This window comes from Sturnus vulgaris, unplaced genomic scaffold, assembly GCF_052056855.1.
Source record: "Sturnus vulgaris isolate bStuVul1 unplaced genomic scaffold, bStuVul1.hap1 Scaffold_192, whole genome shotgun sequence".
Classification (NCBI taxonomy): Eukaryota; Metazoa; Chordata; class Aves; order Passeriformes; family Sturnidae; genus Sturnus; species Sturnus vulgaris.
This window is the reverse complement of record NW_028276155.1, coordinates 7,812,491-7,826,499: the sequence shown is the minus strand read 5'-3', so window position 1 is coordinate 7,826,499 and position 14,009 is coordinate 7,812,491. Positions and strand designations below refer to the sequence as shown.

Genomic DNA, 14,009 nt, shown 5'->3' with positions numbered 1-14,009 from the left:
TTGCCTAGATGGGAAATTGCACATAGATATTTATCTCTCAGTTCAGGTAGAGAGAAATAAGGAATTTATTTCTCAGACCTTAATAAAGTGGTCAGTGACAGAAATCAGCACAAGGTCCCCTGCAGGCAGCATCAGTGTCACTTTTTCAGCCTCCTCAGGGTTGTTCCGATGTTGCCATCAGAGCCTGCAGAGGCAGACCTGGCCCTGGGCAGTGCCCTGTGCTGGGAGGGGTCTGCAGGGCAGAGCTGAGCCCCCAGGGCTGGGCTGGGCTCTGGCAGCACTGGCAGGGCCCAGCCCTGGGCACAGGGAAGCAGCTGCTGGCAGGGACAGCTCCAGGCAGCAGAGCCCTGAGCAGGCAGTGGAGGGAAAGTGACACCAAGCTGGGCTGGGATATTTATAGTCCTCTCCAAACTGAACTATTCCATCATTACCTTTCTTACAGATCTCCATGGCAAGACACAGCAAATGTCCAACAGCAGCTCCATCAGCCACTTCCTCCTGCTGCCATTGGCAGACACGCGGCAGCTGCAGCTCCTGCACTTCTGCCTCTTCCTGGCCATCTCCCTGGCTGCCCTCCTGGCCAACGGCCTCATCATCAGCGCCGTAGCCTGCGGCCACCACCTGCACACCCCCATGTTCTTCTTCCTGCTCAACCTGGCCCTCACTGACCTGGGCTCCATCTGCACCACTGTCCCCAAAGCCATGCACAATTCCCTCTGGGACACCACGACCATCTCCTATGCAGGATGTGCTGCTCAGCTCTTTTTCTTTGTGTTCTTCATTGCTGCAGAGTTTTCCTTCCTGACCATCATGTGCTATGACCGCTACGTGTCCATCTGCAAACCCCTGCACTACGGGACCCTCCTGAGCAGCAGAGCTTGTGCCCACATGGCAGCAGCTGCCTGGACCAGTGCCTTTCTCTATTCACTGCTGCACACAGCCAATACATTTTCCCTGCCCCTGTGCCATGGCAATGCCCTGGGCCAGTTCTTCTGTGAAATCCCCCAGATCCTCAAACTCTCCTGCTCACACTCAAACCTTAGGGAACTTGGGGTTCTTGCTGTTAGTGCCTGTTTAGCTTCTGGATGTTTTGTGTTCATGCTTTTCTCTTATGTGCAGATCTTCAGGGCTGTGCTGAAGATCCCCTCTGAGCAGGGACAGCACAAAGCCTTTTCCACCTGCCTCCCTCACCTGGCTGTGGTCTCCCTGTTTGTCGGCACGGGGACATTTTCCTACCTGAAGCCTCCCTCTGTCACCTCCCCATCCCTGGATCTGGCCCTGTCAGTTCTGTACTCAGTGGTGCCTCCAACCCTGAACCCCCTCATCTACAGCCTGAGGAACCAGGAGCTCAAGGATGGCCTGAAGAAAATCGTCATGAATGCTTTTAAGCAGAAATAAAGTCTCCTTCTCCTGTATAGCTCTTATGATGTTACTCATTAATGCCCACACCGTGTGTCCTGTGTTTTTTCTGCTGGCACAGGTATTCTATTTTTGAGCATTTGTTCACTGGAAAAATCTTTGTCTGTGCCATTTTTAATGCGGTATTTGCATTTCTAGTGTGAGCCATAGACTGTATAACCCAGGAGTTGTACTACATATGTGTTTACACAAAATAAAGAACTCTGTATTGCCATGTTCCCCTGAAATTTTTCCTCCTGACTTCTCTGGAGCTGCAGGGTCGGTGCCTCTGGGCAGAGCTGTGGGGAAAAGGAAACCCCAGTGTTCCTCACTGCCAGGCAGCCCCATGGTGTCTGCTCCATAACCTCCCCTTCCTTTACTTCCACACTCCCCTTCAGAGCCCCTGGGCTGGTTCAAGGCCTCAGGGCTCTCTCAGCTCAGTCCCAGTCCTGCTGTGTGACTGTCCAGGGACTGCAGGCAGGGCCAGGCCACGGGCACTGCTGGGACAGGGGCTCTCCAACATCATTTCCATCATGCAAGGGCATCTCCCCAGTGCAGGGCCTGAAAGCTTCAATCTTCTTCCCAGTTTGCTCTCAAGGATGTTCCCAACACAGCACCCTGGAAAGGAGAACAGCAGTGACCAGCAGAAGTGTGGCAGTGTTCAGGGTGGGGCTGTCCCAGCAGTGCCCTGGCAAAGCCAGTGCAGCTCCCAGCAGTGGCCTCTCACCCCAGAGGTTGTTCTTCCCTCCCTGGAGAGACATCAAGTGACAGGGCCAGGAGTCTGTGTTTGCAGTGCAGGGACATTCCACAGCCCTGAACATCCTGTGTGTGTGTGTGTGAGGGGACATAAACCCAGTGACACAAACAGCTGCAGCTGTTCCTGGAGTTTCCAGAGAGTAACATCTCCTGGGAACCCCTGGATGCAGGGCTGGGATGAGCTCCTGTGCCCAGAGTTCCCTGTGTCCATCCCTCCGGCCATGGGGCACCTAGGCCAGGGGCAGGGCAGGGTGACACCCACAGGGCTGAGGTCCCTGTCAGGCTCTGGCAGTGGCAGCAGAGCCCAGGGAGCCCCTGCCGTGCTGCAATGAACTGTGTGTGTGTGTGTGCCAGGGAAGGACTCGTGTCCCTGGACACCCCAGGGGCTGTGAGCAGGGCATGAGCCCAGCTCAGGGCTGGGCACCTGACAGAGCCCTGACATTGCTGGGTGTGCCCCTAAGAGCAGAGTTGGGCAAGGTGACTGTGGTTAAATCCCTCAGGGGATCAAGTGAACGCCAAGTGTCTCTGTCACTGTCCCTCCTTACTCAGAAAACAGGAGAAAATATGGTGAAAAAATTGTGGGTCACCTTAAAAATAGATTAATGTTAGGAGGACTAAAAAACAAAAGTCAAATGCAGAAGCAAGAAAGATCAAGGGGATACAAGAATTCAACACAAGAATTCAGCACATATAGTGGTTGCTTTGGAAGACAAATGTATTAATACAGAAAATCCAGAGACCCTCTTGTCCCCCTCATTTCCCTGCTGATCAGGACATCCCATGGAATGGAAGATCCCTTGGGTCAGTCCAGCCCAGCTGTCCCATCCCATCCCATCCCATCCCATCCCAACCCTATGTCCCCAGGAACACTTGCCCACCCCCAGGACATTGGTTGGAGAGTTGCAGAGATGCCTCATGTGGGGCCAGCCCTGCTCAGGAGCAGCCAAAGCCTCGGGCTGGGACCAAACCCACTCCAGCCACGAGAGTCAAGCACAGCAGGACAGGGGCTGCTCTGGGCAAAGGGAACTCCATCCCAGTCACACCCAGGCCAAGGGGGCTCAGGGGGCTCTTCCCACCTCTGTTATTCCACCATTCAATGAATCTTTTCCTTGGAGAGATCTTTGAAGGCAGAATTGGCAGAGAGGCAGCAGCAGAGCTATAAAATGCACCAGTACAAACACAGCAGCTCCAGTGAGGAATGAACCCTCCCAGGGCAGTGCTGTGGCAGGAGAAGCAGCCAGGAAGAGGAGGATGAGCTCAGTGCATGTGTGTGTGTCCCAAGGCACAGAGGGTGAGAGTGGGCAGAGGACAGATCAGGGCTGGCAATGGCAGGGCAGAGGCAGGGGCAGTGAGATGGGAGTGTGCAGCCTGCAGGGACACAGCAGCAGCTGTGGGACAGCACAGGACAAGCTGTGCTGGACATGGCCAAAGGCCCTGGCAGGGCAGGCAGTGCCCAGGAGAAGGCAAGTCTTGGTGCCCTGGGGCACAGCAGGGTCTGTGTCACCAAGGGCTGGCAGGAGACAGCTTGTCCTGAGCCACTGGGGCCTCCTGGCACAGCCCCAGCAAGGCTGGCCACTGGCACCCCTTGTCCTGCCCTCAGCATCCCCCCACATCCCAGTGGCCTCAGGGATGTGCTGGGACGAGTCCCTGGGGAGCCTTGGTCAGGAATGGCCCTGGGGGCTCCTTCATGCTCCCAGGGACTGCAGGTTTTTCCAAGGACTTTGGGTTTTCCTTTTGCCTTGGAGTCTCTGAGAGCTTTGTGCAATCAGGGCTTCCAATTTTCTCCTCCAAGAGTCCAGGAGGAGCCTGTGTTGGTGATGGACCTCAGTGGGACTGACACTGAAACTGCATGAAAAACAGGAACTCCCCAACAACATCTTCTCAGTGTTGCGGAATTTAGGCATTACTTTCTTCTGGCCAGGATGTTTTTGTGCCCAGCACATGCAATAGAAATCATTCCATCCACACATTCCTGGCTTGGGCAGTGAAAATCACTCCGTCATACATAGTTCTTTACTAGGGTTATCACATATTTATACAGACAAAACCCAAAGAAATTCATATTCATTGATTTTAAATTACACAATTCTTAGTATTCAATCTCCTGTTGCTTATTGATCCCTTTGCCCTTGGAGTGAATTAGGCCCTCATTTGATTCTCTTACCAATCTTTTCCCGGACCAGGTGTCTCCAACCACACTGGGGGTGATGTTCATTAATGTTCATTTACCTCCTCTGTATCTTCTGGCTACACCCAATCTGTAGATGTTAAACTCATCAGGCCTCACCCAACCTTGGTGAACTGAGTCTTTTGAAGAGAAACTTCAATTCCCCTCCTTCTGGGCAAATGCGAACAAAATCCTGACTGAAGTTCCATTAAAAAATTTAAATTTGTATCATTTGCAGCAACTCCGTTATGTTCCTTACTGTCCCAATTCTGTCCTTGGTTCCATGAGGGCACACAGTGTCACAACAGCCCCTTCATTCCATGAAGCCCTGCCGTGTCACAAAGGTCTCTATAATTCCATGAGGCCCCACAGTGTCACAAGGTCCCCTCGGTTCCATGTGTCCTGCACTGTTACATGAATCCTGAGCTCCATGGGGTCCTGTAGTGTCACAATGGTCTCCTCAGTTCCATGGTGACACAGTTGCCCAAATGTCTATGGTAGCACAACTGCCCCTTTGTCCCACGAGGCCCCACAGTGTCACAATGGCCCCTTGTTTCCATGACAGCGCGTAGTGTCACAATGATCTCCATGATTCCATACAGTCCTGCAGTGTCACAATAAAACTTTTGTCACTGAGGCTCCACAGTGTCACCATGGCCCCTTGGTTCCATGGAGCCCCACAGTGTCACTGTGGTCCCCTTGGCTCCACAAGACCCTTTGGTTCTAGCAGGTCTTGATGTTTCAAAATGCTCTCCATGATTTCATGAGCACCCTGTGTCACAACAGACTCTTGGTTCTGTGAAGTTCTTCAGTGTCACAAAGGCCCCTTGGTTCCATGGGGTTTGGTAGAGTCACAATTCACTCCTTGGTTCCATGAGGCCCTGCTGTGTCACAATGCCCATGGTTCAATCAGTTTCCACAGTGTCATCACGGTCTCCTTGGATCCACAGGATCTCAATGGTCTCCTTGGTACCTTCCTGTCCCAATGTCTCAAAGGCTTTTTGGTTCCATGAGGTTCCACAGTGTCACAAGGGTCTCCTTGGTTCCATTAGGATACAAGGGCTTTGCATAAATGCTGAGCAACACCAGCTTAACACACCTGGGAACATCTGTCTGCATTCAAAAGAGGGATTGAAGGTGAGAATGGCACCAGCAGCTTCCATTTGCAACAGAGATCCAGGGAAAGGACAAGGACGGAGAATTCAGCTGAAAGACTCAGAGGATTCACAGAATCACAGAATCCCTAGGTCTGAAGAGACCTTCAAGATCATCTAGTCCATCTCATGCCCTAACACCTCAACTAGACCATGGCACTGAGTGCCATATCCAGGCTTTTTTAAACACATCCAGGGATGGTGTCTCCACCAATCCCCCAGGTAGTTCATTCCAGTACTTTATAACCCTTTCTGTAAAAAGCTTCTTCCTAATATCCAACCTATATTTCCCCTGATGCAGTTTAAGACTGTGTCCTCTCATTCTGCCAGTTGCTGCCTTGAGAAGGAGACCAACCCCAACCTGACTACAACCACTGTCTTGGTTTGAAAGACAGGTATGGTCTAAGGAAAGGCAAGAGCCCCTTTTCTGCGATGCAGAGTGCAACCCCCCTCCCTTTTAATTATTTTAGGTCCAATTCAGACACCTTCAGGCAGGAGATATGGGGATAAGAATAACAGTTCTTTACTGGTATCTAACAAAGCAGAAAAACAACAACAGCTATAAAAATTGGCAACAGAAACAGTCTAGCTCCGCTCCAGTCCCTTCTGGCCGCAGGCCGTCTCCCTGTGCTGTTACCGGTGCTGTGGGGGCAGGGCAGGTCCCGCGCAGTTGAAGAGGGCTGGGTGATGGCGGCCGCAGCCCAGGGGTGAGCGGGGATGGGGAAAGTGACTCCCCCCTCACGGTGTCGGTCGTGGTGCTCAGCAGAGTGTCCGGAGGTAGTAGGGTGAGCTAGGAGAGCAGCAGAGCGATGTCCAAAGGCAGGGAGCGTGGATCTCAGTGCTGGGATGGCAGGGGAAGATGCCAGAGCAGAGCCCAGGTTGTCTTCCCACTCCAGGAGCCAAGCGAGAGAGAGCCCAGCTCCAGACGCCCCCGTCCCACCTTTCCTTTTCCAGTTCCCCCCCCCTCCCCCTCCAGCCACCCCCCTACGAGAGAACATTATCTGTCGTTTTAAGGTGTAGCCACAATTACTTAGCATAACAATGGGAGAAAATTCCACTGAAAGAAAAGGGCGTAATTCAACCTCCAACATAAGTGAACCACCTAATTAGTGGTTTGTCTTAATTTTCTTTTGTTTTTAATCAGAGTCAGGATTAAAAACATGAAGGAGGTGAATTTTCTCGAGTTTGGGCTTGGTTGTTTAATAAATCATATTTAAAGTACAGAGAGTTCTGCAACACGTCAAGCCACCAGCTAAAAGCCAGCAAGTGGAGGCGTATCGAGCTAGTTACAAGGTTTTTAAAGTTAAAAAATTCTATAAAGAACTAACACCTATATTAATTTATACTTTTCACTAAATAACCAAACTGCTGTGACCCACTGGGCAGCATTAACTGTCCAATCAGAAACTACTACCTGAAACCATGCAGAAGAAGGAAGAAGAAGACATAAAGAGAAAACACTGTCCTGGGGTAAAATGCAAAAATGTGTATTCTATCACCATCTGTTGAAATGTATGAGGGGTGGTGATCCTTATCTCTGTGGGAGATATCCTCTGCTGATGTGCCATCTGATAAAGTCAGGGGGATGATCATCGTTATCTTTTCACAACCCATCCTTCCTCCAGAAGATATATTCTGTTAATGGGCCATTAAGTCCTATTGTGTGACTGATAAGATTACATCATCCCATTGGGAGATGCCCCAGCCAGGGGCAGGAGCCAAGCCTTTCCTACCTAGATAAAAAACTGGGGTTTGCGACGTGAAGGCAGCCCTTTCCACTGCATCCCAGAGGAAAGTCGGACCTTTTCTACATCATCGCTGGATCTTTGGAGGAAAACTGCACCTTCTACAGGAGCACTGCTTCAACAGAACCACATCCGTCATCCAGGAGGACTGCAGCCACCATTTATATGGACTGCTACTGACTGACAGGGTGTAAGCTTGGATTCTGACTCTGTTGGTGGTTTTGCTTTTGTATTATTACATGTATTTTATTTTTTTCTTTTTTTTCCTATTAAATTGTATTACTGACTTGGAGTCTCTGATTGGTTTTACTTTCAAACCAACACAAGCTCTTAAAACCTTCCATCTTGTCCCATATTTCTTACTATTTTCTAAAAACCCCAAATTCCAAACCCTTCACCCTGTGAAATCACACACTTTCATTCCAATAACAAACCTGTGACTCCAACTCTATTATTCAAATTTGGAAGCCTTCTCCAAGGCCTCAAGTCAAAAGCAGTGTTCTCCTGGGGGTCAGTATCAGAAAGTACAAAAAGTTCAAAACTCCCAGGTTTCTGGGATCCAACAGTCACCGTCCCTGGAAGTGTTTAAGGAAAGACTGGATGTGGCACTCAGTGCCATGGTCTGATGACAAGGTGGTGTTAGGTCATTAGTTGGACTGGATGATCTCAAAGGTCTTTTCCAACCTAAGTTCTGTGATTCCATGATTCAATGGAGCATCAATGGAAAATGGGTGGATAAAGAGTGGAACAGGCCCGGCAGCTGTTCTGGGAGCAGTGCTGGAGATGCCGAAGGGAACGGCGGCGGAGCGGGAATGGAGCGGTGCCGGAGATGCCGAAGCTGCGGGACACAGAGCGGCTCCGAGCGCTGTGTCCTGCAGGAGCCAGCCCTGCACACCAGAGCCGTGCCCGTCAGGCTGACACAGAGCAGGGGGCAGAGGCAGGAATTGCTGCTGGGCCATGGGAGGTGCGGATCGAGTGCATTTAATGGTGACTTGGGGGTTTGATTCTTGTCACTGCAGCCACATTCTGTGGCGCCAGGACCCTTCCAGTTCATCTGAAGTCATGAACTCAGGACAAAAGTGGAACAAAAGGAATCAAAGTGCCTTCTCAGCTGCAGGGAAACACATCTTGGTTTAATGATTTCTGATACAGGAGCCAAACTGGGTCAGTTATTGGTCTGTGGTTTGCTCTAATCCAGGAACAATTTGCAAGGTACTGCAATTTGGCATTAAAAACGAGCAACATACCTCATCATCTGAATATTGCATATGGAGTACAGAGCTATTTCTGCTTGTTCTTATTGTGTTTTGTCTTCTTTTTTCTCCTCTGCCAGAGTCAGGATTAAAAGCTCGAGAGACGGTATTTCGTGTTTCGACTCCGATGTTTATTCTTATCTAAATTACAGTGAGTTCTACAGCACTTCTAGCTAACAAGCTAAAAATGGTGATGTATCTCTGTCTTTACAAGGCCTTTTAAGGCCTAACTGTCCAATTAAGAATGAACATCTAAATTAGTTTTACTTTTAACCCAATAACCAATCACCCGTGTCCTGCAATGAGGAATTTCCTATCCAATTAAACAAGATCCCACCTAGACCCATGAAGAAGGTGAATAAGAAAGAAACCTCCATCTTGCCTTCTACATATTACTGTATTCTAAAACCCTAAATTCCAAAATTTCTACCATGTGATATTACACACTTTTATTTAAACTTCACACCAGTGATCCCAGTTCTGTCATTCAGTTTTCGAAGCCTTCTCCACAGCCTCAGGTCAAAAACTGTATTTTCTTGTGGGTCAGTATCTGTCAGCACAGAAAGTCTAAAACTCTCAGGGTCCAGGGTTCCAACAGTTATGATCAAGGAAACAACTGGAAGTATTTTCTTTCCTGGTTTCACTCTTTCTTCCTCTCTCTGGATTTAAGCCTCCACCACTCCCTGCAGGTTTGCTTTCCATAATCTGCTCCTCTGGAGTTGGAATGTGACAAATGAGCAGTGGAAAGAGGGAGGATAATGGACCATTCCAACTACAAACTCTGCTTTAGTAGCCTCTGGATTTCCAGTGTTTAGAAATTGTCATGTTTTAAACTACCTGACCAAATCCCATGTTTCTCGCTTTTGCCCTGGCAGAAATCCTTCCTTTGGCCTGATTTAGGAACTCATCCTCAGAAACACCTCATTGCAGACTCTTTTCTGTTGGTTTTGGTAAGAGATGACAAGAAAACTAGCAGGAGGGGGAGGGATGAGGAAGAGGGAAGAAACAAATCCTTTCTTTTGTCTCCCTTGTGGAAAGTCTCCTCTAGAGGTTGTGCTGCAGCTGGAGACTTGGCCAGAGGGAAGTGACTGAGCTGAGGCAGCAGAGGCATCTCCTCCCTGGTTTGTAGCCTTGGGGATGGGAGGGGACACAGGTGCCCCCCTTGCACCCCACCAACCCCTGGAATGGGGGATTCTCCCTGCTTCTGCCAGGTGCTCCTTATCCATGCCTGGCCTGGGTGCTCCTGGTCTGAGCTCCCTCCCATGGTCATTCCTGGTGGTGGGGAGTGGGAGGGAGGAGTTCAGTGCCAATGTGGGAGGTGCCAGCAGGGTCAGAGATGTGGGGAGGTGACAGTGACAGAGTGACAGGATGTGCAGATGGACACAGGGACAAGACAACACCTCTGGGGGAAAGCTCTTGGAGATTTGGGTGTTTTTTGTTTGTAAAATACACACGGACACAGACACACGGACACAGAGCAAAGCTTTGCTCAAAGGGTTTATTGATTATTCAGGGGAAATGGCCCGGGGCTCAAAAGGTTCAAGGGGTTCCTCCAGGGATGATCATCTCCTCATGCCGCCAGAGGGGATCGGGACACCGGTGTCCCCACAGCTTGCAATCCTAAAAATCAAAACCCAGAAGGTGACCTCTGGTGCCCACTGGGAAATGAGAGGGGCCCTGTCCCCACCCCTCTCCCTGCAGGCACGGCTCACCTAGACACCCAGAGAGGCAGCCAGGCGCTTCTGCTGCAGAACAGCCTCCAGCTTCTCAACAACTGGGGGCTGGGGACAAACACAGCATTAGAGACACCCTGGGGACACTGGGCTGGACTGGGAGGTGGGGGAAAGAACAGGGGTCCTTGGGGAAGGGCCCTGTGGGGGGAAATGGGGGGCAGGAGCTGCTGTGCTCCTGCCCAGAAGCCCTGGGGTCCTGCCAAGAGGCCCAGCTGGGGCAGGGGCTGCGTCCTGGGTCACCCAGGGGGGTGCTGGGGGAACAGGGATGGGAATGCAATGGGGGCCTGGGAAAGGGGCGCTCTGGGGGGGATCTGTGGGGCAGGGGAGTTGTCTGGGGTGTCAGTAGGGGTGCACTGGGCTGTGCTGGGGCAAATTGAGATGGTCTGGGGTGTGGTGGCCATGCAAGAGGAGGGTCTGACACTGCCAGAACTCGTGGTACCCACCAGAGGCGTCTCCAGGATCACGACATCGTCTACATCAATCTGCAGAGAGACCAGGAGACCTCGCTGGGCACTGGGATGGCCCCGGTGCCAGCAAAGGATGGGGGGAAACAACTGCCCCTAATTCCCAGAGGGGATGCCCTCCAATCCCAGCACCCCACTCACCTCCCGCAGATCATCTTGGGTTCCTTCCAGGAGCGCCTGGGAAACAAGAACAAAAGTTTAACGTGGTTTGGACCCTTTGGGGCTGTGGGGGGACAGGGGTGCAGGGTGGAGGTGATGGGGTGGGAATTCAGGGCCTCCAAGGAGATCTGTTTGAGGTGGGGGGAGACCCAAAGATACTGAACTGGGGTCAATGGAGGGACCAAGGGACTGGGCTGGGTCTGGAGAAGGGGCTCGGTGTGAGGTACAGGGGAGGAGAAAGGAATTGCAGGGTAGGGACATGGGAATGCAAGGGAGGAGCTGGGTGGGGACAGAAGAACGAGGATGGGTGGGGACATAAGCGACAGGAATGAGAAAGGATTTGGGAAGGAGGGGTGACTCGGGGAACTGTTGAAGGGGACCCCGCTGCTGTGACCAGGAAGAAAAGCAAAGAATTCAGAGCGAGGGACATGGAAGAAAAGGCTTCGGGAATGGTCAGTGGGAGACGTTTGAGGACCCTGGAGAGGACACAGAGGAGGGAGCAGGGACGGAATTCCTGAAGGGACCCAAAGGGTGGGATGGGAGGGGACAAAGGGCAGGGTGTGGGGACAGCGTTTGTCTGGTGCCTCACCTTGGCCTGTGCCGGGGAGCACAGCAGGATGGAGAAGAGCAGGGCCACGCTGAGCACAGCCACCTTCATCTTCCTCTCGCACTGGGCAGTGCTGGCTGAGGCTGCAGCAGGGCAGGAGCACCTTTATCCCTGCCGAGACTCCTCCCTGCGCCCTCCCTGACAGCCCCCAGGCCACAGCCCGGCTTGGCACAGCCCCCAGCCCCGGCCAAAAGCCCAGCCCTGGCACAGAGTCCATCCCGGCTGTGGCACGGATCCAGCCCCGCTCCCCGCATCCCTGCAGCTTCCTGCACGGGGCAGCTGCCCCTGGAGGGGACCGGGCACCCGGGGGGCCGAGGGGGGCAGGCAGGGATCCAAAGGTAGCTGGGGACCCTGTGGGGACACCCCCACTCCAACACAATCCATCCTCCAACAGCCCCCAGCGCCACCCCCCCATCTCCCGGTACCCCTCCTCTCCAAGGGTTTTTCCTTCCAGACACCCCAGAGCTGACCCCAGCCACTCACCCAGTGGGTCTGAGCAGAATCGTCACTGTTCCTCCTCCTGCCCCATGGGGAAGCAGGAGATGGACTGACCCCTCTTCTTGGGACAACGAGACTCCAGAATATTGGAAAATTGGGATATGATAGGACAGAGGTGTCATGAACTTGGGAAATAGCCAGGTGATTTGGATCTCCAGGCTCTGGAGTCACTGGGGAGAACTGGGAAATGATCACCTCAAGACAAGGCTGAAGCTTGGGGAATTGCTCAGGTGTGGCACTTCCCACATCCACACCACCCCATAATTTCCTTTCCCTACATGACCCAAACCGGTCCCATCTTCAGCCTCAGGGTGGAGTCCAAGTGGGAATATTCCCTGCTCTGGGACTGATCCTCATCCTGTCACACCTGCAGCCAATAAACCCTCCCAGAGCTCCTTGGTCCTGCTCTGCACAGCTGCCACTCATGGGGGGTGCCAGCGACCCCATCCCCAACAAGGCTCCCACTCCAGCTCTGTCCCTGCCTGGGACTTGCCCACAGCTCCCCAAGGCCCTTGTCCCCACACAGGGTCTCTGCACTGCCCTGGCCTTGTGCCCAGGCCAGCACTGGCCCTGAGCAGGATGTGCCCATCCCAAGGAACATGGGGAAGTTGGAACTTCTCCTAGAGCAGCCATTGGGAGCTAATTGGGCAAACAGAGGTGCCCAGTCAGGGGAGGGATCTTGGTCCTGTCAGAATCTCTGATAAGCCCTGATATAATCTTATCAGTCACACAATAGGACTTAATGGCCCATTAACAGAATATATCTTCTGGAGGAAGGATGGGTTGTGAAAAGATAACGATGATCATCCACCGATCTTATCAGATGGCACATCAGCAGGGGATATCTCCCACAGAGATAAGGATCACCACCCCTCATACATTTCAACAGATGGTGATAGAATACACATTTTTGCATTTTACCCCAGGACAGTGTTTTCTCTTTCTGTCTTCTTCTTCCTTCTTCTTCATGGTTTCAGGTAGTAGTTTCTGATTGGACAGTTAATGCTGCACAGTGGGTCACAGCAGTTTGGTTATTTAGTGAAAAGTATAAATTAATATAGGTGTTAGTTCTTTATAGAATTTTTTAACTTTAAAAAACCTTGTAACTAGCTCGATACGCCTCCACTTGCTGGCTTTTAGCTGGTGGCTTGACGTGTTGCAGAACTCTCTGTACTTTAAATATGATTTATTAAACAACCAAGCCCAAACTCGAGAAAATTCACCTCCTTCATGTTTTTAATCCTGACTCTGCTTAAAAACAAAAGAAAATTAAGACAAACCACTAATTAGGTGGTTCACTTACCTCATTTACAAGTGACTCCATCACTTCCCTGGGCAGCCCATTCCAATGCCAAATCACCCTGTGAATAAATTTTTTCTACTGTTCAGGATAAACCTTCCTTTGGTGCAGTTAAGGCTGTGTCCTCTTGTCCTGTCCCTGTTCCCTACAAGAAGATCTCAACCCCCACCAGGCGGCACCCTCCCCTGAGCCTCCTCTTTCCCAGGATAAACATTCCCAGCTCCCTCAGCTGCTCCTCACAGGACTTGTGTTCCACAGCTTCTCTCCTGTTGTTCCACAGCCACTGCTCCTGTTCCAGTGCAGCTGCAACCCCTCCAGTGGTGCTGCTCCCACCCCAGTGCTGCTCGTCTGTGACAACGTGAGGACATTGTGACACTGAGCAGAGACATGGTACTGTGGGGCCATTGTGACATTGAGGGGACAGATGGAACCCTGGGGCCATTGTGACACTGCAGGGCCTCCTGGAATTATAGGGCCATTGTTACACTAAGGGGACACATGGAACTCTGGGTCCCTTGTGATACTGAGGACACACATGACACTTTGGGGCCATTGTGACATTGAGGGGACACATGGAACCCTGATGCCATTGTGACACGAGGGGACATGGAACGCTGGGGCCACCGCGCCACTGCAGGGCCTCCTGGAAGCGTGTGGCATTGTGACACTGAGGGGACACATGGAACCATGATGCCATTGTGACACATGGAAACCTGAGGCCATTGTGACATGAGGGGACACATGGAACCGTTGGGCCATTGTGACACGGCAGGGT

At 51.8% G+C, this 14,009-nt stretch overlaps 1 protein-coding gene across 1 annotated transcript; it reads left to right on the top strand.

Annotated features, from left to right (window-relative positions):
• The first annotated feature begins 465 nt into the window (after positions 1–465).
• Positions 466–1,566, top strand: LOC148218293 (olfactory receptor 14C36-like). Its single transcript, XM_088157892.1, has one exon. The coding sequence runs from the start codon at positions 466–468 to the stop codon at positions 1,396–1,398; it is 933 nt and encodes a 310-aa protein (XP_088014018.1). The 3' UTR covers positions 1,399–1,566.
• The last annotated feature ends 12,443 nt before the right edge of the window (positions 1,567–14,009 follow it).

Excerpts from the sequence above, each read along its gene's own strand:
- LOC148218293 (XM_088157892.1), top strand. The coding sequence starts at position 466 with ATGTCCAACAGCAGCTCCATCAGCCACTTCCTCCTGCTGCCATTGGCA.